The sequence below is a fragment of the Electrophorus electricus genome, chromosome 24 (genome assembly GCF_013358815.1).
Source record: "Electrophorus electricus isolate fEleEle1 chromosome 24, fEleEle1.pri, whole genome shotgun sequence".
Taxonomy (NCBI): domain Eukaryota; kingdom Metazoa; phylum Chordata; class Actinopteri; order Gymnotiformes; family Gymnotidae; genus Electrophorus; species Electrophorus electricus.
This window is the reverse complement of record NC_049558.1, coordinates 55,621-78,629: the sequence shown is the minus strand read 5'-3', so window position 1 is coordinate 78,629 and position 23,009 is coordinate 55,621. Positions and strand designations below refer to the sequence as shown.

The window sequence follows — 23,009 nt, the reverse complement described above, 5'->3', positions numbered from 1 at the left end:
TGTGTGTGTGTGTGTGTGTGTGTGTGTGTGTGTGTGTGTGTGTGTGTGTGTGTGTGTTTGTGTCTGTGTACACTCTGATGCTTTGTAAATAGCACAAAACAGATCCTCTTAACAACATCATTTTTTGATGAACATTCTGTGCCTCTACATTACTTTGGACCACAGGTGTAAAACAAAAGACCATATCCCTGTCAATTCTTTAACCATTCAAATTGCAAATAAATTATTAACTTTTCCAAATTCAACATAACGTTTTTAGATATCCAGTGGCTCTGTCTCATCAGCTGCCTTTGTGCTAGATCATGTTGTGATTGTGATTGCTGGACAGGTCTACCTTTATTCCTTGGAAACACAGACCTGGATTCCCACACAAGGTGTTTTTAATTATTATTTATTAATTTATTTTATTAAATTATAGCACATTTCAGCACAGTCACTAGCATTTGAGGTGAGTCATGTTTGTAGCATGTGGTAGCTCAGTGGTTAAGGTACTTGACTTGTAATCAGAAGGTTGCTGGTTAAAGTTGCCAGTGTTGGGCCCCTGAGCAAGGCCATTAACCCTCAATTGCTCAAGTTGTACTCAGTTATAATTGTAAGTTGCTTTGGATAAAAGTGTCAGGTAAATGAAATGTTATTGTCAGGTGTTGCATCAAGTGTGTCTAGTGTGTCATCTCTTCAGTGCTGCTTCAGTAAGGACAAGGCCTGTGTGGTAAGTGCAGATCATGTACATTAATGCACATTATGAAAGTCCTGTGATAAGTTTTCACATAGTGCACCACTGTGTTTGCATAGGATGTGAGTTCAGTTGTCATAGTTTACAAAGTTGGAAATGCTGTGGAGAATCAGCACGTTTTTCTCTCTTTGGACGGAGGATTCCACTTTAGGATTTTGCGAGTTGCACCAATGGCCAAGGTAAGAATTGATAGACAGGCAAGAGTAACTCATTGTTTTTTGGTATTGTTTTTATTGTTGTTTTTGTTTTCTACCCAAAGTAAGCTCTGTGAATTGTGCATGTTCAAGGGAATAAAGGCATCACTGCTTAGACAGTACAGATTTCACAAAGAACATGTATAACTCCACAGGTAATTTTTTTAATCATCTCCATTTGTTATCTCACAGCAGTTTATTGGCGGTGTGTACAATATGCCTACTCTGTCTACTATTGTGGCTATGGTCATAGATGAGCAGAATATGGTATGATTACTCATCTAAGCAAGCAGTTATATCATGTATCAACCCTGTGGGGTACTGCCTGAATTGTGGCAGCTTTCTTTCCGGTATGTATTCTCCAAAACCTTGCTGCGAGCTGTCCTGCACCCACTGAGGGATCCTCTGCACCACATCCAGGTCATTCAGCCTCGTGGCATGCAGGGCCATCTCATTATATGGTCACCACACATGCTGCTGTATTCACCCAACAATGGTAAACTCTTGTATCCTCAGATTAATCATAACTGCACCAGTCTCAGCCATTATCATCAAAATATTTTTTTCCTTTAATACAAAAAATTAAAAGATTTAGATTTGAATTTGAAACGAAACATAATTACCTTCCAAGCTTGACTGGTGATATTACCAGAAAACCATATATCTAATCAGTGAATATTTGCTTTTCTCCTTGTTCATTCCTCCTTGTTGAGTAGGACTCATTATTATACCCTTCTCCCAGATTGGTAAAGAAACGAGCACCTTACCCTCTTCAGGTGAAACAGTGCTGCAGGTTACAACAGGTAGTCATAGCAACACACAGAAGCTCCCCTTCTTCCAGCTCTGAAGAAAGAATATCATTAACATGTTTTGTCACTGGTAGGCAATCATGGTTTCGTGGCCATTTATACAAGTGATGGGGCCCTGTACTATGGAAGAGTTGGACTCGAAGCAGCAATGACTAAAGTAAAGAGCAAAAGAAATGTGTGGAGTCATGCAAACCACATCTGTTTTTGTGATTGTCATGATAACAAATAATTTGTACTTTGGGCTTATTGTGCTAAAGTCATATTGTTTTTCTTTTTAGTATTTACAATCACATATAATAGTGAAAGTACATTATAAACTTGCACTGTCATATAGTGAGATCTCTTTCCTACTTCACACTTTTTCAGTTTTCTTTGGTTATGGATGTCTGTGGGGAAATCTTCATGATGTTCACTGAATATGGAGACCTGATGCTGTTTAAAGCCAGGGCTAAGGACCTGCTGATGACAGACTTTATTTTCGATCGTACCTACATCAATGTCAACCAGGAGTTAACACGCTCTGATCCTCCTGCTGGGTTTTGTCTGGTCAGGCAACAAACTGTCCAATATTTTAAACTTTTTAATTTATTTTAATTACAGTTCAGCTGAACAACACCGATGTTGCTAGCAGTCCAATGCTAATGGGGCTACTTCTAAAAGTAAACTATGGTAACCTGGTATCATGGTAACCGTAATGCTTTGTCAGTGTCCATGGCATTAACATCATGTGTTTTCAATATTACTGTGATTTGTTAGAGTGTATAGTTTGCTCTATTATATCTCAGGTAGAAGAGTTTCATAGTGACTTTGAAGATCAGCTGTTTTACATTGATGTTGGTGGCACCACACAACTCACTGCTGTTTTCTCCCCCTCCCTTTACAGTCGATTATTTCCATTGGTAAGAAACCGGCTGTGCGGTTTTTTTTTTATGTAGATGTTGAGAATTCCGGAGCTAGTATGTTTTTTGGCTCCTGGAGCACTTGAAGAATCTCAGACAGTTGTTTTCTCCATTTTCTTGCATTTTCTGTGGTTTTTGATTTTCTGGTAGGTCACAGTGACAGATGCTCAGGTCATGGAGGCTAGATACATATGCAAAGAGGATGGTACCACCACTATAGGAAATATCAAATACAGACTGGTACTCTCATGCTTAGATGTGTTAATGTAATTTATGCTCTTAGAAGACTTTCCAGTGCATGTACAGATTAATATTTATGGTTCCTTTACATGGCTGTTGTCCTTACAATGTGTTGGACATACTTCCAGGACATCACAATTCGCCCATTAAAAGACAGGAAAGCTACAAATATGTTACATTGGTAGGAAGATGTTATATGGAAGATTTGTTTTGTTTGTTTGTTAAACAAGATAATCCATATTTATAACTTAATGTATATGCATCCCTCACAACCATACAATTCATGGTTGGAGTATTTTAATTAATTTATATGGCTTTCAGTGTGGTTTTGGAATTGACGTCAGTGTTAGCACTGTTTGGGTGGGGGGTGAGGAGGGTGCTTCATCATGCGTGCACTTGCATGGTCTTCCAGGAGGTGGCAGTGATGTGCAGCAGGTGTTTTCTCTTCCATCACAGCTCGCAGGACAGTGGAATCTTGTCTACAGTCACAGTAGACCTGATGAGAAGGCACATAGTGTGCAAAGACCATAACCCTTTGGTGAAGACCAAATACTTGGTGATATTAAATAATAATCAATAATGATAAGTAATTGGTAGTGAATGATCATAAAACACTTATTAGATATTTTTGTTTTAGAAAGCCCACATCATAAGTGGATGCCCTCCTGAAAAGCATTTACGGGTTTTGAGGTAGGAGAGGGCTTATTCCTTCAATCTGCCCTGCCTTTCATTGTTAAAATAGACATGACATTGCAAATCTGCTGATTTTGACTGTTGTTTCTTTCAATGTGTCTTTCCATTAGCAATATAACAACATGTTCTAGGGGTATCTTAAACCAGGAAGTACTTCAGGACAACTTCTCTTACACCATTCCAAAGTAGGCACTATAATTCATGATGGCTTCTGGACTGAAGCAATAAATATTTTCCAACTGTGAAGTGTGCAAATCTCAGCTGGAAATAAAATGCTTTTTACTATATCCCCAGAAGCGTCTATGACCCAGAGCATCTGTTTAGGCCAAACTCAACCAGCAAAGACCTCCATATTCAGTATGACTTTACCAAGTATGAATGCCCCGTGCTCGCCTATTACAACATACCATGGAAACCAACCCTGGAGCTGTAAGTCCCTCGACATCTTGCAATGATGCATTTTATTTCAGAACAAAATAATGTGAACAGTGTGTATGAACACAATATTAGTTTACAGTATTTAGAGTTAGAGGGCTGCTTTTTGCTTTCAGATTTATTAAAACATTTTAAAATGTGTTGTGTTGCACATTTTAAAATTTCTTAATATGTAAGTGGACATATGTAACTGGAAGAACAGGCTCACCATTATGTTCAACTGTTCACCTGCCTTTTAAAGTGTAAACTACCCTGTTTAGCTGTGTGGACTTATCAGATTACATAACATTCTGACAGTGCTCTTAACATGCAGGTTTTACACTTACTGCACAGATTATTCATCCAGCACATTGATTTCAGCTGTAAATGACATCCAGTAGAAGTCCTGACATAAATGTTTAGCAGCAGTTCTGCTTAAGTGTCTGTATATCACAGATATGGAGCTTGGACTCATAACTGCACTTTTCTGTGGCCAGTTTCCTTAACTTGGCACATGCCCTGATCTGATTATATTCAACACTGTTAAACCCTGACACATTAGTTTTGCTTTGGCTGGCAAAACTGTACAGCTGGCAACTGTTCAATTACTTTCATAATGTTCAAAGTTTAGTAAGTGATGTTCATTTAAACAGAATGAAGGCAGAGACAATTGCTTTTTAAATTGGGATTTATCCACTTCATTTTTTTATTGGCAGTGGAGAATCCCAAAAAGACACTTATTACACTGCGACAGTTCAAACCTAAAGATTCTTTTGCTGTGTGGTGTGATTGTAATTTATATTGCTAAATAATATAATACATAATACAATATTGATAAATAGTACAATATACAGCAGTTTAAATGACCTTGCAAGCGTAATGACCTTGCAAGTGTATCATGTACAAAGTACTATCTTGACTGGAAATGTTGCCCACCTTGAACCTCAGCTGTCCCTGTTTCAGCTGGAGTGGTAACAAGTTTGAGGAGTATGTGCCAGCAGATTTTGTGATGTTTGAAGTGAACGGAATGTACAACTACCAGTATTCGCAGTCAGTCAGAGATGCTAAATGTATTTCTCAGCCTCAGAACTGGATCTCCATGCTGGTTCGCCAAAGCCACCCTAACCCCAACACTGCCTGGAGTAGAGAGGTACCACCACTCCACACACACAGTGGCATTAAAAATTATGACCTTTGCAAAGTAATTAATATTTATTTAATTGCCATAATGGTGCAAAAATACAATGGGGGCAAATTCCTTCTAATCCAAGGGTTGTTTTGTGTGATGCTTGGTGGTTTCGTGCTACTTATTTCTGATTGTTCTTAAGAATTATAAAAGTTGCAATGATCCAGATGGACCAGAGCTCATAAATCAAAAGGCAGAGTATCAGGTTCTGAATAAGGATGCCGGGAACAGAATAATCTTCTCCAAGTACAACGGGATATACATTTTCAAAGCAACAGTAGTGGATGCCAGTTACAGGTAAGGTATCACAAGCAGTAGAGAAATCATTTTGCAAACGGTGTGCTAGTGTAAGTTAAGGTGGTAAAGTGTCTGCTCTGTCCTCCCACAGCTTATGTGAACTGAGCACCACATTCAGTGTGTATGTGTACGGTGCATTCCCCCTACAGTCCCTGGTGATTGAAGTGATGCTGGGTGTCTTTCTGGCCATTTTGGGGGGGCTTCTGTTCATCAGCTTCTGTTGGTGCAAGGAGTAACATTGAGAAGAAAGGACATCATCACAGGCTTAAGCAACTATGTGTGATCCATGTCGACTTTTTGTTGTACCTTTTGTTTTAGGTGATGATATTGGAAGCTTACTACTTCCTGTTACACAGTAAAAACATTTGTTGCTATGTCTTAAATAAGTAATCTTATTTATTTGTTTCTAAGAAAGTAAATTAGAATAAAAATCTGTTACACATTTTGTTAACTATTTGAGAATTTTAAGACAGCTGGGTTGCTTACATAAATTTTTTAACAGTGGTAATAAACTTCTGATGCAATGCTGTGCTATTACATATCACTTCTCATTATACAATGACAAATCTCTGAGTGTTGTCATTTGTAATTTACATAATGAACAAGAAAATACATGATAATGGTGGTAAGGCAGGAAAATGTTTTATCTTTTACTTGTTTTTACCACACCTTATACAATTGCTTGGCACTCATAGAACAACTGAAAACAAAACATATCACATGTATACTGTGCTCTACAACACACTCAGCAATCACTTATGTTTTGTTACTAATAATATTGTTTTCCTTAAAGGAAGCCATAAATGCATCAAGGTTCAGCAGTATAGTTATTATAAGGCAACTACAAGAATGGTTACACTGTTTCTCCAGTTTAATATTTAAACCAGGACTCGTTATTATATACAGTGTCCAGTACTGGGTCAGAATTTGTATATACATAATCCATTTTAACACTGAGTATATAATAAAAAATGTCAGGAGGACAGTCATTTAACCACACACACTAACAGTCAAGTGACAGACAGAAGGCAATGTGGAAAATATTCGCATAAGTTTCATCACATGTGGGTGAGGGGGAGCTTATGAACGGTGTACTACTGTCCAGTCTCATCTGACTTGGACGTTAGCTCATTGGTAACTGGTGCAATGAAAGGAAAATTAAAACTGCCATTCGGTGTTCAATGTTTAAAATGACGGCTTATGCTCTGAGGCTTGACTAAGGCAATCATATAGCTTGCAGACACTATTGTTTTAACTCCAAAAAGCAGATAACCTAACTGCCTTGAAACTTTGAGTATCTTTGAATATCTTCACATATGAATATAAATCACAGATTATGGTTCTGTTAACTTCCTAGTTAACTTACTTACTCTTCTTCAAAATATTAAGGCAGGCAGGTTACTTACTTCTTTTTATAGTGAAGGCTCAAGCTCCAGGAGCCTCAGAGAAAGTTGTCATCACTAGAGACATAAGAAAAGCCGTTGAAAGCATTAGAGCTGCTGGTACCCAGGCTGGGGTTCAGTTCTGGGGTATGACCCACTGAGTTGGGCACCATCTCTCTGGTGAACTCTGGGTCAATGTGCTGGAGGTCCGCTGGACCTCTCTGGGGAAATTGCAGTTATAGAGTAAACACACTGACAGAACTATTTCACTGCATATATCAATCAGTTTAATTCTAAAAAAAACTTGTGATTAACCAGTAATATTTATAAAACAATGCCAATTCTTTCAGAAATTGATAAGAAACTCAAAAATCTAATATGCATGAAGATTGAAAACATTTGCTTAAGATACACTAAATGTGAAGAATTATGTTCACAACCTACCACATTGGGGTTATAAGGTGGAGTGATGCGCTTGTGAAAGAGGTCGTCCCAGTTAATGGGACTGAAGAACACATGATTTTTAATCTCAAGCTGCAAGCCAAAACAATGCTTCCATTATCTTAATAGTTACATCAAGACAAACACACAGTGTTATTACTAGTGGGGTTAGCAGCATGTTAACGTGTTCATTTGCCAGAGAAATGTCCCATTAGCTAGAAGAACGTCACATTTGTAGGCTATAATGTAATTTCTCACAACATTTCTCACTCACTCATACCATGCAGGTATGGTAAGCTGGACAGTGGTAGCTCTGTGCTTAGGTGCTTAACTAGTAATCAGAAAGTTGCCAGTTCAACCCCTGAGCAAGGTGCTTAACCTTCAATTGCTTGAGCTGTATTTAATCATAACTGTAAGTGTTTTTGGATAAAAGTGTCAGCTCAATGCCATAAATGTAACTCACAAAGTCAGCAATGGCGCCCAGTCGACGGTGCTGGTCTTTCTGCAGCAGCCCATGGAGCAGGTGACAGGCTGCATTTGATTTCCCAGGTGGCATTTGCAGGGGCTTGTGCAAGATGCCGTCGTACATCTCTGCTACGTCACGTTGGTAGAAAGGTGGCTGCACACACCACATTGTGAAAGAGACAGAAATTGTAAAGAGAAAATTCAAAAGGAATTTCAAATTTCAAATGGTTTTGTGTATGCACTGTTTGTAAGCAAATCGTGCACTATGAGGTCAGTGGTGGAACTCACTAAGCTGAAGAGCATTTCATACATCACAGCTCCTAGACACCACCAGTCCACCGTGCGGTCATATGACTCCTTCCGGAGCACTTCTGGGGCCAGGTACTGAAATGAGAGAGGAAGACTTCCCATGGTAGTAATGCATGATGGAAGGAAAGGTGGAATCCAGTTTCAACAAGTAAAGTGTTTTTCTTGTGTTCTTCACCTCGGGTGTTCCACAAAATGTTGAGGTGGTAGCTTCTGGGTCCAGTCCTTCTTTACACAAGCCAAAATCAGTCAGCACAACATGACCCTAAAGCAGGCAGTGGTGTTTAGCATACAAGTCACAACACATTTCCAAGGATTTTAGAACACATTAGATTCAAAGATGGGTAGTCCCCAATACCTGAGCATCTAATAGAATGTTTTCCGGTTTCAGATCCCTGGATGGATAGGTTGAAGATCAGAAAGAGTTGAAGTGTGGATGTGAAATTGAGCAATTCATGTGATTTATAATGTGGATTACAGAAAATGTCCCAGGAACTGACCTGTAAATAATATTGAGGGAGTGGAGGTAGCCAATGGCACTAGCAACCTCAGCTGTATAGAAGCGTGCTCGCGGTTCGGAGAAACACCGCTCTCTCTGGAGATGGAAGAACAGCTGGGAATAAAAGAAAAGGGCTAGTTTGCATACGTATTCACAAATGATCTGACCTATATGTGAACTCTGTGTGCATACAAAAGCATGGTATCATGAGCCAACTTGAGAGCAAACTTCTGCAATGATAAGGGTACACGATGGTCACGGCCAAGTTTCTCTGTCAGACTCTACCTCCCCTCCATTGACGTAGTCAAGGACAAAATAAAGCTTCTCTGAGGTCTGAAATGAGTAGTGGAGGCCCACAAGGAAGGGGTGCTTCAGGCTCTTCAGGAGGACACTCCTTTCTGCCATTATATTCTTTTGCTGGAAGGCACAGAACAGCATTGATGCAAATGACATGAGGCGAGGTGACACAGCAACACTGCCTCTCCGTGAAGGTCAAACACAATGGCACACTCTGGACAGAGCATTCAAGCCTGATGCGTTAGCATCTCCTCAAACAGTGGCACATTCTTCTTAGTTGTTTGCTTATTGGAGACAATGGACTCATGTAACTGATTCGCCCGCGGTGCATTACAAGTGGAACGTTTAGCAGGATTTCAGCTCATTTCACAAGTGGTGACATTGCAAAATGCAGGTGGTGGAAGCAGCACATGTAGGCACAGACACAATAAAAGAAAGGTTAAGTGTTCAGCTAAGAGCTATAAATGATTGTCATGGTACAAAGGACAGAGGAAGTATATCATTACATTTGATCGCTACTACAGTAACAAAAAATTAGTCATGGCCACTCACGCTTCCACTTCTTAGGTTAAGTGGTCACATTATCAAACACTCAGCTTAAAATAATGACTCCTATATATGTACCAAACAAATGTTCAGGTGGAAAAGGCTAGCAGTACAAACCTCTTTTTTCTTTAATATGACTTTTTTCTGCAAAACCTTCACAGCATAAAATTTTCCATCTACTTTGAGTTTGGCAAGGAGCACCTGTAATTGATAATGTCATTCCAATGGCATATTATTACCTTGAGTAAAACCCTGCAGTAAATATAGAATTTTCTGCATTATATATTCTAAAGATAGCAGAGTAAACAAAGTTCAGCAGACTTGCTATTAAAAGGTTAATAATTTCTCAAGTCATAATGCAATGCTTCCAACACTCCTACTTTTCCAAAGGTTCCCTTTCCAATCACAGCAAGAAAATCAAAGTCTGTTGGTTTGGCACTGAAACCAGAGAAGGCACAAAATTAGCACCATCATATATATGATGAAGATTCTAGGTGTGTAACTGCAGTTATATATATATATATATAATATATTCAAAAATATTCAAAATATTCAAAATTGTAGTGAAGTACACAAGGTTTCCAGTGAAACAGGACGTTTTTGACAGAAGTCCTTCATCAGCTATACAAGCAAAGTGCAAGTCAGCTGTGCAAGTCCCGTTTCTCTGGAAACTGTGCACGTGTATATATATATATATATATATATATATATATATATATATATATATATATATATATATATATATATATATATATATATATATATATATATATATATATGAATAACCTAATTTTAAAAAAGAAATAAAAAGCAACTTACTGAGGATTGGCTGAGGCCCCTAAATTAACATCACTGGCCGAAGGTGACAGCGGCTGAAGCACAAATTCGTTAAATGTTATAAGTCTATAATATCAGCTGAAGAGCTGAACTCGGTTGGAATGCGGTTGTAAAAGACTTACTGGATTATAATGTGCCATCTTTTTTTCCATTTCAAGGTTTCCAGTTCCCAGAGGTCAGTCTACATCTGAACTGTGTCTGAACGGCAAAACTGTCAGCGTTTGATGACTCGGCCACTATCGAGTGTTTGCCAGTCTGCCTATAGAGGTGGTAGCTTCGCAAAAACTGGATCTTCCGGTTTGTGTTAAAAAGCAAAGCCATGAAGGACATTGTAACAGTTCCCATTAAGTTTACATAGTAAATACTCTCTTTCCATGTAAAGGAATTTGACAATTAGCCTCTATTTACAATTTGGCATAAATGATGTGGAATGACAAAAGACAGACGCAAACAAACAAAAATGATTTTACCTGTAGGCTAAAAGACAAGTGTTATAACAGTCGATTAAAAATAAAAGCATTAAACTTACAGGTGCACTTGCATTAGCCAAATGTTTCGTGTTTTTGATAGTAACTAACAGTCTAAACTATTCTGTAAGAAAACAGGATTAATGCAAATTCTAAGATGTCCATGATCTTACTGCTGAAAACTACACTATAATATAAGTGAAGAGTGAACTCAGCAGTCCTGGTTAACGGTTAAAGTGGACAAAAGTGCTATCGTACATTTGTAAAGAATATGCGACGTAACCTGCTTTCTTTTGTCAAACAGAAATGTATACTGCACAGTAAGGTCGTTATGTCTTATATAACACGTGTATCTTATGCCACTTTTCCTACCTTGGCTATCCGAACTCGTGTAGTTTGCATGACGATTGACGCGCGTGTGAAGAAATGGAATTTTGAGCGGAGTCTCGCGGAGGTGTTACGGGGACGCGCGCTGATTCGCAACATTAGACCTTCACGTCAGACGGCAATTAAATTATCGCACTTACGCCAAAACGACAAGTGAATGATCAACTAAATGTATTGCCGAAAGAGGTGTGGGTGCTGTTTAGTGCGCTCGGGGTGTTTATGGCAGTACGCCAGAAATATTCAGAATAAATAATCTACTATAGGAACGCTGCGCTAAATTATCAAATTTAGCGATATCTTTTTGCATGCTATATATATTTCACAGACAGAAACTATCTAGCAGGGCTTGAATTAAACGTTTATTTATGTTGATGAGCTGAATGACATTTTTACTCAAGAACTGTACATTATTATATTTTCCCATCAGAGAGAGAATAGTTCACCGAAAACAGATTAAGACTTGTGATGAAGGTTCAGTCCCAATCCCTGTTAATTAACAACAACAACAAGAACAAAGAATGAATACAAGTTCATTATTTTGATAAGCAACAAAATACCTCCAGAAACAGTCTAAAGGGAAAACACTGGAGATTGCCCTGATACTGCTCTTCAGTTGGCTCAAAATATGCATCTGCTCCACCTAGTGGCCGATCATATAAAGTGCATAAACATTATCGTGGGTTAAACGAGGTTTCGGGGTAGCACCAAATCTGCCTAAAATGCCCAGATGTTAATGAACACCTCTCACATCGTTACGTAGAACACGTTTGTTCACATACAACAGCATACTGTCAAAAAGTGCTACTCAACACCTGCCTCATGTTTCTGTAGAACACCCTTGTTCACATACAATACCTTACTGCTAAAAAAGTGCTACTGTTTGTGACACCAAATATTATAAATCCCATCTTAGAATAATTAGTATGGGGCCATCCAGGGTATTCACAGATCTCTCTGCACCAGCTATTCACAGTACAAAAACTGCTTGGTTATGACTGAGGAAAAGAGAACACATCCCCTCTTACTGGACTCTCCCAGGAGGTCAGGTGGCAGGATGGTATGTCTGCATCACTTTATGTGATGCATCACGAGCAATGATGACATCACTTTCTATCACCTTCTAGAACACATACTCAAAGGAAAGTGGCAGCACGGACGTGAACAGTGGACAGTTCGCTCGCACGCACATACGCAAAGGTCCTGGTTGACTGGAGCAGAAAGAACAATGACCACCCAGGACAGCCCAGAGCCTTGTGTTTTGGATCGGACCATTTTCTACTGTAATGCTGCGTTCAGCTTTTTTGAAAAGCACAGCATCCTCTGTGAGGCTTCAGCTAGGCTTCACTTGGCCCTTCCTTTTTCTGTTTAGTGGCATTTAATTTTTTTTTTCCCTTGCTTATTCATTTTTATTCATTTTAGAGTGTCTCTCTCTCTCTCCCCTTCTCCCTCTCTCTATCTCTCTCTTTCCCTCTCTCTGGTGGGGACAGCAGTAAACACCAATCACATGATGAGTAATGAATTCCGGGTGGATGGGCACGTCGCACAGATCTGAAGAGTCACACAGTTGACTACAGTCCTTCATCAGTGCTCTTGAACATCAAGATTGCGTTGTAGATCTTCAGGGCAGGTCCCAGCTTGATACTCATTATCTTCACAATATCGGTCTGAGTCAGCAGAAGAAAGGCCTCTCCGTCAATCATCTGTTGAGGAAAATGTTTTTTGTTTGTCTGTTTATTTTAGTGCTGAGACAAAAATTATTTGGACTTTATAATTCCAAACTTGTCCAGTAAATATATAAAATAAAAAAAAACAGTAAATTTAAGACTTGAGAAAAAATCCAATATGGAAATTCAATATTGTGATATTGAGGAAATGAGTAATGAGATATAGCTGTTGTTAATGTTACAATTTTGTTTTTTTTTTCTTCTCTAATGTATATGATTGTGAGAAAATGTACCAACATACCATATTACTGAGACCTACTCTCAACTGACTGACTGAGAAGATGATTGTAACAACGTAGGTGTGATTATTTGCTCACTTCTTCTTTGAACAGTCTGGCCTGCTCCTCACACCCTATAAGGTTCTGCACAAAGCCGAAGACCTGTAGACAAAAGGAAGACACAATGCAGCAAGACACTTCAAACTCCAGAACAGTCGAAGACAATGAGAAGCCAACTGGTAACTCTCTTCAAGAACTGCAGATACATTAATGAGGGCTCTAAGTTTTAAATACTGCACATCTGAAGATATGTTGTCTACCTCGTCAATATGAAGATATGAAGTCTACCTCGTCAATGCTCCACGTAGCTACTTGGCTCGCATGGATTCCAGCGACACCAGGCAGTAACTTGCAGTGCTGCTCCCAGCAAAGGGAAAGCGTGCGGTCCGAGGTGGCCGTCAGTGCTGACATGAAGAGGGAAGGATACATGCTCTCCGTGGATATGTCTGATGTCACACATATGCACGCACACGCGCACACGCACACACGCACACACACTAATTTGATGTTGTGGAAGCAGATATAATAGCTTCATATCTTATTTTGGGAAAGAAGAACTCCATAAAGGTTATATGTTTTACCAGAAGCAACAGAGGTTTAAGCAAATCATAAAATAAAAGACTCACTTTGGTAGGTTCTTTGTTGACTCTTTCGATATTTTGGAGGGCGACCAATCCTGGATAAAAATTTTTTACCTTAAACCGAAATCTGGGCTTCCAAATGATTACAGATCTTTGAAAAGCATGAAAAGTTTAGCTAACTACTAAGGACTCATTAACAACAACCAATCTGAGTATGAAAATGCAGTGCCATACAGGCTGTCAGGAGGAGATGTGCTCCTGAGATGTGCTCCTGTTAAGGAGTAAAGTACCTGCCATGGTAACGTGATTTTTTAGCCCTCTGGCCAAAAACAAGCAGATTGCGTTTGGATCCCTCTGTATCCGAGAGATCAGTTTTGACCCTGCCCTGATTCTTCTCAGCCAGTGGGCAACCTGATATGCAGTGATGCGCTGTAAAACGTCCAGTCACGTGACCTGACCCGTCACACCCGGGTGTAGGACACTTCCTGTTTCAGAGAGAATGCAATTAAGTACTATTTAGCCTTGAAGTGATTTACAGGAGAAATTTCCAAAAAATTCTAACATTTCCACACACTAAAAAGGATATCAAGACACTCTGGACCACCGCCTGAATAGGCCATTTAATATAAAGGCAATAAAAGTCTTTCAATAGTCACTGGAGTTCACAGGCCAGGCCAGGGAACTGCAATGAACGAGGATTTTGACAATTCAAAATCAACAACACCAACTCATTACAACTTTGACATAATCCACTGCCAAAATTTCTAGTATTATATGCTTCTTGGTAGCCCATTTTCTGTACTATTGTCCAGTAATATCTTTTTACATAGGAATTACTTTTCACACAATATATCTATTTATATAACCAATGGCTTTATAGTGGAGTACTTCAGATTCTTAAGAGTCCTGTAACTAAACTTCACTAAACATGTTTTGGTAGTTTCTGGTCAGACCGTTAAGGGAAGGTGCAGGACCGACCTATGGTGGAAGCTGTACTTAGAGGTGTTGCGGGACTGCGGGACAGTTTTACAGGGTGCCGGTGGGTAACTGGGTTGCCCCACGATGGCATTCTCCCTGGGCCCTACAGAAGACATCACAGCATCATACACGGAGATTTTAAAGACCAGACTATATACAGAGATAATAAAGACCAGACTATACACAGAGATTTTAAAGACCGCACTATATACAGAGATAATAAAGACCAGACTATACACAGAGATATTAAAGACTGGACTATATGCAGAGATTTTAAAGACCGGACTATTCACAGAGATTTTAAAGACTGGACTACGACTGTAACATCTTGGGTTTCTCAGCTAATGTTGGTGAGCTGTTCACGCAGATATGAAGTGGCAGGTGAGGAGAGGCTGTGTGTGGGTGGTACAGGGAGATTGTGCAGCCAGGTAACAAGGTTGCTCTTCTTACCAGGATGCTGGATACTGGGTGGTCCGGGAGGAGGCTTGAGGGGGTGGCCTGTGTTTTCACACCAGCCCACCGGGTGTATGTCAGGGTGGTCGGAGTCCGCCCACTCGTCATACACATGACTCCAGCCATCAAAATGGATCTGGGAATAACACAGAACAGCCACATTTCATTTATCTGCAATTTAGGAAATGACATATAGTCAACTGCATAGAGCTCATTCATTTTACATTTCAGTATTATTTGGATAACATTGTAATTATGTTCATCTTTAGTGTAATTACAAAGTGATATAAATGAATGATTAATACATATATTTGTGTGTGTGTGTGTTATATTTTCAGTGCAGCCCCTGTTGTCTTCTTCATTCACAATAGTACATTTATAGTCTAATTCATTAAAACCCACTGCATGTGCTTGAGCGTTCTTGTTTTGCTTCACACAAACCCAACTGTAAAAGTAATGCAACTTGAGTACCAGTGTATCACGATGGCACCAAAATTAAAGTCGAAATCTAGTTAAAATCTTTAAAGCATTAATCCACTGATCCACTTTAAAGCATTAAAACCATTTGATCCACTGGCTCTGACACAGTACAAAAGCAGAACAGGCTGAATTAACCTGCTTTACTTTATCACAGATCTGCTGGGTTGCTGTAGCTACAGCCACACAGCACAGCCGTAGCCGTGTGTGAAGCCAGAACCAGCGCTCACCTTGATCCTGTGCGTGTCCACCTCCTGCACGCTGGCCACGCGGATCAGTGCTGGGCTCCTCTTGTCCACAGCTTCCAGCTTCGTGTTCACCTGGAAGCCGTGTGGTGGCCGCTAGGCTCAGGCAGAGAGAGAGCTCACGTTACACACCTACACCCCAGCATGGCTGCAGCACAAACTTCCAACAAACATGTTCTTCAACTTTGCAGCATTAAATGTTTACTGATTAGTGTGATGTGACTCTCTTAAAGCTTAAATACCTCATAAACCTGCAAACAAGAAAGTAGGCCTATGACCTATTTTAGGTACTATATTGGATATCTACAGAGGTCTCATTTAGGTAACAGAAAAAACTGATGAGCCGCCATAGTTTATATATGATTAGAATAATGTAAGCTTAGATTGTTTTTTTACTTAGAGTGTATTATAAAAAGTAAATGTTTTGTTACTGTGGAGTAATTTTTAGAGATGAGAGGTTCTGATTTCAAACAAAGACTTCTATTAGGCAGGAATGTCTATATTTTACGAAAGCAGTGCTGTGGTGGTGGATTGCGCACCACTTTGAAGACATCCACAGGAGCGGCTGTTGAGCCAGTCTCATCTAGGTACCTCTCCCAGGAGAACCTGCCAGGGTCAGGATAGTCTGTGGAAAGACATGGTGATAAAAACAAGACATGATGATGAGAATAAGACATGATGATGAGAACAAGAATTGTTAGAGTACTGATTATAAAAAACGTCGTTGGGAATTAGAGAGGTGCTGTAAAATAATAATAATAATAATAATAATAATAATAATAATAATAATAATATATTATATGCTTTTCAGAAGTAATATTAAGAATGAACCTTTATTTGATAATGATAAGGTGAATGAATGAAATAACATATTGGTTTATATTGTTTTACACTGTCTTCAATGGGGATTCATAAGAGTTGAACCCACTGGAGGTGTGTTCAGCCTATAGGAGGTGTCAGTCACCTTGTGGAGGGGTGAGGGGGAGGTCTCTCTCTTGGCACCAGCCAATAGGATGAATGTATGGACTTTGTGCATCACACCTAAAAAAAAAAGAAAGAAAAAGAGAACAAAAATGCTTGTGACACAATCTCATCGTAGACTGTGGTGCATAACGTGATACGCCAATGGTTGAACACACCAGTAATCGTATGTGTCGTCCCAGTTGTCGAAATGAACTAGAAAACGGCTGCCCACGATGTCAGTCACCGTGGCCACGCAGATGAGGGAGGGGTTCATGCGGTCGACTGCTTCTAATTTCATGCCAACTTCAAATCCACACGCCTTATCTATCTGTATGTAAAACACACACACACACACACTCAAGAAGATTCCAGGGAACAACTACAATGTATTGTGGTTGAAGATGTAGAACTAGTAAAAATTTGCTTGAAGGTCTATTACTTTGCCCGGGCTGGCAAACAGTTCTTCTGGAGCGGCTTGTGCTTTGGTGAGCTTTAGATAGCTGGCCCAGGAAAACTCCTCCTCTTTACACCCTGTGATGTACAATTTTAGATAAGGAATAGTGTTAGAGCTGTGGCATATAAAATAGGACTTCACGGAACTTCCTGTTTAGTCAACAGAGCCATGTAGATTTGAGCAGTAGTGGTGGCACTGTAGATTTACAGTGGGACAAATTTAGCCCCTAAGTCATAAGCAGCCTCTGAGGAAATGTCTGTCCAAACATGATGTGGATGGAAGTGGATTATGGTGTTTGTTACCTTTGGGAGTGTACAGTTTGTGTCCTGTGCTCTCACACCACCCAGCAGGGTGAATATCAGGGCAGTTGGCATTGACCCAAAAGTCATGGCAGTCTGAGTAGCCATCGAAATGAAGACGTAACCTGTAGCCACACACCTGAGGGAGAAACAGAAGGAGATGTTTGCCTTCCGCTCAGATACGGCTGAAAACAAAGCAAAGTGCTATGATTATCGGGTGAGGTCGGTCTCTACCTCGGCTACTGTTAGCACAAAGTACATGGAGGGGTGCTGAGGGTCGATGCCCTCCAACTTCATGCCCTGGCAGAAGTGGTTCTGACACTCCGGAACCCTTTGGGACTTTGCAGACACACAAGTCAGAGTAATGATGTAAAATCCTCTAAAAGCCACACAGAGACCAGTGCTTATAGACATCACCAGAAGTGTAATCAAACTGCATAATTCCATCATCATTCATCATTTCTTCAAACTGCACCATACCAACATCCAGACCTTTTGATTTTCCTGTTTACATGAGCTGTATAGCTATTGTAACTGAGTTTAATAAATGACAACAAATAAAAATACATATCAATTTAGCAAAAAAAAAAAACAAAAAAAAAAACTATCAACCATTAACAGCTCAGTAGCATTTGCATGCACCTATATTTGGTTGCGTAGTACAAACTCCATCTTAAGAGGACATGATGGAAGCACAGTACCTCCTGGAAGAGTTTGGGTGGGGCTGCCAGTGCCTTCTGCTCTTGGAGATACCGCGACCATGACCACGACTCCCCTTTGGGATCTGTGGTGCCTGCGCAGATAAACATGGCATTGTGTTCACGTGTGGTCCCTCTTCATGACGGCCAACTACAAGCTCACCCAGATAAGGAGGAAATCTTATAACAGAAATGTTCCGTTCTGAAGGATGCAATCAATAGGCTGTACTAGATGTGGAGAACAGGCTTGTGTACATTTCAGTGGTGTAAATCAATAAAGAAGCACGTAGCCTTAGGATATGGAGCACATGTAGCCTCGGGATATGAAGCAGACTCACGCACCTGCTTTTCCCTGACCTTCTGTTTTCAAGTGCTCAGATTTCTCCTCCTTGAATGACAAAGCGGGTCAGTGTAATAAATTCATGATGCATTTAATCTAAACAATCCACACAGTAGCATCACATGGTAGCCCTTTTGAGGGGGGCATGTGTTTTTAGAGCGTGAATCACTGTTGACAGTGTTCAGATGCAAGAGAAAAGATTTGCTACCCTTTCTAGGTGTATCATGGTCTCTGCTTCAGAGTCTTCCTCAGATGGGCTCAGATAGTCCCTCCTCCTTCTCTTCTTCATTGGCTTCAGCAATTCAGGGTCGCGAGAGGTCACATGGGCTTCTGGAACTTTCTCAATGCCTGTTGTGCTGGAAGAAAAAGGTGAAGGAGACCAAAAATGATTTTGACTGTGATTTTGAGTGTCATTTTTAATAGATTTTAATTTAATTTTAATATGTGTTAATATAATATGTGTAAAGCATTAATATATGTTTTAGGATGCAAATGACTTGCAGTTCAGAGTGTGAAATAACTCCAAGTTTTGTGCCTGTGTCTGAATCACATATGCTTTTATAGATTAAATTGCATGTTGAGTTTTTATTTAATTAATTTATTTTTTGGGTGCGCTTATACAGCTTCTCAAATCTGAGAGGATTGTGTGGGTGTACATTAAATATTCATGAGATGCACAGTACAAGCCTACATTGGCTGAGACATGCCATCTCCCAGCAAACTGCACAACTTGCTGTGAAAACAAATGCAAACTCTTCGATTCATGCATCTTTGCATATTATGGGACTTGATGTTGAAAAGTACATTAGTGGTACAAATCTCCCTGACTTGAGAAACATATATACAACTGTATGCACTTGTATATGGACATGAGGATTCTTACTACAGCTTGTTTCCCTAGGACAATGGGGGCCCTCTATCTCTGCAAAGCCTACCACTAAGAAGCCTAAGGCCCCCTGGTGGTGGAATTATATAAGTAAAAAAATTGTGCCATGCAATCATTTCTTCATTAGAATCCATCCAGTGTCAGCAATGAATTTTGGTTGAGCTTCCATGGTTTTCAGGAACCATGTGTATGTGCTTTGCTGTCCTTTTTTTGGTCTTTTGATAGCAGATACTATATAGCGCCATTAACGTGCACAAAGTCATACAGGACAGGTCAAACCGGCTCTAATCTTGGATGCCAGGTGGTCCTCTATTAGTCTTCATGTCACATCAGAATGAACTGATGTCACGCAAGGATAATGACTCAAAACATTTTCCTCTCAGCTTGACAGCACCTCAAAGCCTCGTGGCCCATTATTCTTATTAAGGGACTGTTACTTCTCTGCCGCAGGGCCCCGGTGAAGCTCCTCGGGGTAGGCACGCTTGGGCATCTGCTCACTGCTCTTCTGCTGGCCGGCGCTCTCCTGGGTCTTTGGACTGCCCTTCATAGCCAGCTCAGCCTCCGCCAAGGCAACCGCACTGGCAGCGGCGAGCACTGGGACACCTGGAGAGGAGCAAGGTGTGCTGATCGTTACAGGGCTTTACAGCGGAGCGCTGCCAAACACCTCCCCGTCATGACGTGTGAACTACATGCAGGATGATTGCCTGATCGCAGGCTGCTGTAGGTGCTTTAGATATGTTTTAATCGAGCATTCCTCTCCCTCAGTCTTGGACAGCCCAAAAATGCTAAGATCAGTCGTGAAAACTTTGTCCAGCAATGGAAGACTACAGCACTGCATAGTATCCAGCACACTTGATTCAAACCACTTCCTAATTAGCAGGCTCTTACTGTGCTGGATCAGAGCTGCTGTTTCCAGGACTGGATGTCACAGTCCCTAATTAAGGGCTGCAAACACATTCTTATAAACAACTTGTGGTTATGCAAAAAGGAAACGTAAGGACACTCTGGGAGATCTTTCACCACGGTGTGGAGGAATCATGGAGACCTGCTGAGGGATCTGGGCTGGGTTTTGCTGCCTTTTTGTGCTCGCTGTCAGCTGGCTTGGCTCCACCTCCCTCGGTGAGCGGGTTGGCGACACCCACTTTCCCCTGGCTGATCACCTCGAGTGTCCCGCTGTCCCCGACGCACAGCTGCAGAATACACACACCAACATCTGCTCCTTCCTCCCAGATCTTACAGAACTATAGAAATTTAAATCTATGGCTTAAGATACACAATGGTGTATTGCTAACCTTCAGGTTGCTGCCTGGGAGGATGGCCACGCCTTCTTTCCACTCCAGGACGTGGACGATGCTGCAGGTGCCGCCCACCTGAGTGGTCAGCGGGGTGTTCTCCAGGTTACCCGAGCCGCTACCCTTCACTTCCTTTGCAGCATTTTGGGACACTTCCACCTTTGGCATTGGATGAGCAGAAGCTTTTGGAAAAATGAAAAGGTTGGATTGGTTTTTTTGTTTTGTTTTGTTTTTTTACATTTTGCTTAGTATTGTTTAGCAGAAAGAAGAAATATAGGGCATGTCGTAAAGCAACTGGGACTAACTTCAACTTCTATGTTGAGATCATCCACGAATAACTTATGTTTTTATTGCTTTGGATACAATCAAGGAGCCTTCAGAAGCAAGTGAGGAACAAACTAACATCTAAAATTGTCTTTAGATGGCTGTTAAAGGTATATGTAGCCCTGCATTAAAACCTTTTTTAAAAACTGCAATCCACATTCTGCACATCCAATTAAAAATACACTAGTTGCTATAATACAGTTGGATATCCAGTCAAGACACCTTGAAAAGGCACAGATAAACATATTGAAACAATCACTCTTAGTTTACCAAAACAAACTCAAACAACATATTTATATTTTATAAAACATTGAAAACAACCATCCTAGTGCAAGAATGTGGGTGATGTGACCTATTTGCCTAATATCACCTGGTAAAATGACTGTAGTGGTATTTTGAGGTGGAGGCCGCTGAGATAGACTGTCCTTGGAGGGGAATGTACCATTGCTTTCAGGAGAAGCATCTGCATCTTTTGGCAGGACGTCCACATCCACTTTGGCACTCATGACAAGACGCTCAAAGCCACATTTGACACACACACGCACACACACAGAGACAAAGAGAGATAATACCTTATTTTGGTTAAAGTCACTCTTATGAAATATTATTACTGATGATCATGAGAAGTGTGCACAGTATGTCTATAAAACATAATTTGTTCTCCAACCATTCTTAGTCTTTTATATGGAGGTCAGTTATGCAAGAGATCAAAAGCTGTGACTACAACGCTTTTCTTTTCATTTCAGGTACAGGAAGACCTACAGGAGGAATTACACGACAACGGCGTTTCTTTAATATGGCAATATATAAGGCTTTTAGTTAGGCTGAGACAGTTAACAAAAATATTAGGCATATCTTCCAACAATCCATTCTTTTCGACTGACTGCATTAAAGAGCCCATTTATCCAAAGCACTGTACCCTGTAGACATACCCCTGGTACCCGATATTGCCTCTACGATAGGCATAAACTCAGTTTTGGTTTGATCACCCCATTAACAAAACTAGGCAAATAAATGTGCGCGTCACAAATTTATAAATACGAAGATTTAAGGGTAACGGTAAACGGGATATTATTTTAAAAACCTGTTTGTGTACCCACGCACCGATTAACCAGTACAACGTACAATTTATTGCATATTTCTGATGATAGTGAGCTTGACATGGACCATGTCGGACGTGCTGTTAAGAATCTGTGCTGCATTATTTGACGAGCACAGCCCACATAACCGGTGAGAGGACAGCGCATCCTCTGGGTTTACTATTCCAGATAAATTAATTCAATAATAGCACCGCAAAATGGCGGACGCATATATACATTTCTGAAGTAAACTGGAGTGAACTCTTCATGAACACGCAATTTAACATTTCGCGCACATACTTAATATATTCAATGCTGAATAAGAGCCAGCTACCGCTTCCTACTAACAGTGCTCCATCGCGTAGAACCAACAATTCAGCAGCAAATTATCATGAATTACGGAAAAACATGTCACAAGCCCGCAGTGACGATATATTTCCAGTTTCATGGAAACATTAGCTTGACGGCTAATTATTTCAGCTTTATAAATTGATAAATTAGGCGCTGTGCAGTAATTATCGGTGGTTTGCATTTTTTACCGAGAACAAACTAATCGCGCTGCAACTTTATCTTTGGTATATTGCGGAATGATTGCAATTCAGAATGTACTTGCCGATAAGATAATCAATTTATTCCTACCAGCGCTCCGTCCTGCTTCTGATAAGGTTTTTTTTTTTTTCTTCTTTTAAACAGCGCATGCGCTCATCATCAGCGTGGCGCGCCCCCCGAACGCTCCTGAGCACGCACGCGGGCCCCTGCTCCACTGCCGTAGTACTCAACCCCTCCTGTACCGCTCCATTTTAACTCTTCACGATCAAACTAGGTTGTATATCTTCAGACAATACA

General features: G+C 40.3%; 2 protein-coding genes across 4 annotated transcripts; both read right to left on the bottom strand.

Annotated features, from left to right (window-relative positions):
- Window positions 1–5,307: 5,307 nt before the first annotated feature.
- sgk2a (serum/glucocorticoid regulated kinase 2a) lies at window positions 5,308–11,163 on the bottom strand. Its single transcript, XM_027001731.2, has 14 exons — window positions 11,078–11,163; window positions 10,361–10,529; window positions 10,221–10,273; window positions 9,782–9,839; window positions 9,519–9,602; window positions 8,844–8,975; window positions 8,560–8,672; window positions 8,418–8,454; window positions 8,238–8,324; window positions 8,042–8,137; window positions 7,752–7,907; window positions 7,292–7,381; window positions 6,872–7,068; window positions 5,308–5,682 (listed from the first exon to the last, which is right to left on the bottom strand). The coding sequence occupies exons 2-13, from the start codon at window positions 10,388–10,390 to the stop codon at window positions 6,907–6,909; spliced, it is 1,098 nt and encodes a 365-aa protein (XP_026857532.1). The 5' UTR covers window positions 10,391–10,529; window positions 11,078–11,163; the 3' UTR covers window positions 5,308–5,682; window positions 6,872–6,906.
- Window positions 11,164–11,433: 270 nt separating this feature from the next.
- On the bottom strand, window positions 11,434–22,976 carry l3mbtl1 (L3MBTL histone methyl-lysine binding protein 1). 3 transcript variants are annotated; one of them, XM_035522369.1, is made up of 22 exons: window positions 22,803–22,976; window positions 21,455–21,599; window positions 20,761–20,942; window positions 20,514–20,658; window positions 19,906–20,071; window positions 18,791–18,938; window positions 18,585–18,630; window positions 18,246–18,337; window positions 17,779–17,883; window positions 17,548–17,683; window positions 17,231–17,322; window positions 16,968–17,119; window positions 16,793–16,869; window positions 16,368–16,453; window positions 15,814–15,924; window positions 15,104–15,242; window positions 14,654–14,756; window positions 13,966–14,160; window positions 13,721–13,770; window positions 13,383–13,540; window positions 13,134–13,196; window positions 11,434–12,792 (listed from the first exon to the last, which is right to left on the bottom strand). In XM_035522369.1, the coding sequence occupies exons 2-22, from the start codon at window positions 21,588–21,590 to the stop codon at window positions 12,661–12,663; spliced, it is 2,514 nt and encodes an 837-aa protein (XP_035378262.1). In that variant the 5' UTR covers window positions 21,591–21,599; window positions 22,803–22,976; the 3' UTR covers window positions 11,434–12,660. The 3 variants fall into 3 exon arrangements, with proteins under 3 accessions (XP_035378262.1, XP_035378263.1, XP_035378264.1); XM_035522370.1 differs by lacking the exon at window positions 22,803–22,976 and adding an exon at window positions 22,703–22,713; XM_035522371.1 differs by lacking the exon at window positions 22,803–22,976 and having other exon boundaries at window positions 13,383–13,498; window positions 21,455–22,786.
- Between the last annotated feature and the right edge of the window lie 33 nt (window positions 22,977–23,009).

Excerpts from the sequence above, each read along its gene's own strand:
- sgk2a (XM_027001731.2), bottom strand. The coding sequence starts at position 10,390 with ATGGAAAAAAAGATGGCACATTATAATCCA. Across the intron at positions 9,840-10,220 it reads GGGGCCTCAGCCAATCCTCA|TGCCAAACCAACAGACTTTG; the intron begins GTAAGTTGCTTT and ends CTCTGGTTTCAG. Across the intron at positions 8,325-8,417 it reads ACATTCTATTAGATGCTCAG|GGTCATGTTGTGCTGACTGA; the intron begins GTATTGGGGACT and ends TGCCTGCTTTAG.
- l3mbtl1 (XM_035522369.1), bottom strand. The coding sequence starts at position 21,590 with ATGAGTGCCAAAGTGGATGTGGACGTCCTGCCAAAAGATGCAGATGCT. Across the intron at positions 15,243-15,813 it reads TGGACACGCACAGGATCAAG|ATCCATTTTGATGGCTGGAG; the intron begins GTGAGCGCTGGT and ends TGTTATTCCCAG. Across the intron at positions 12,793-13,133 it reads CCAGACTGTTCAAAGAAGAA|ATGATTGACGGAGAGGCCTT; the intron begins GTGAGCAAATAA and ends TTTCCTCAACAG.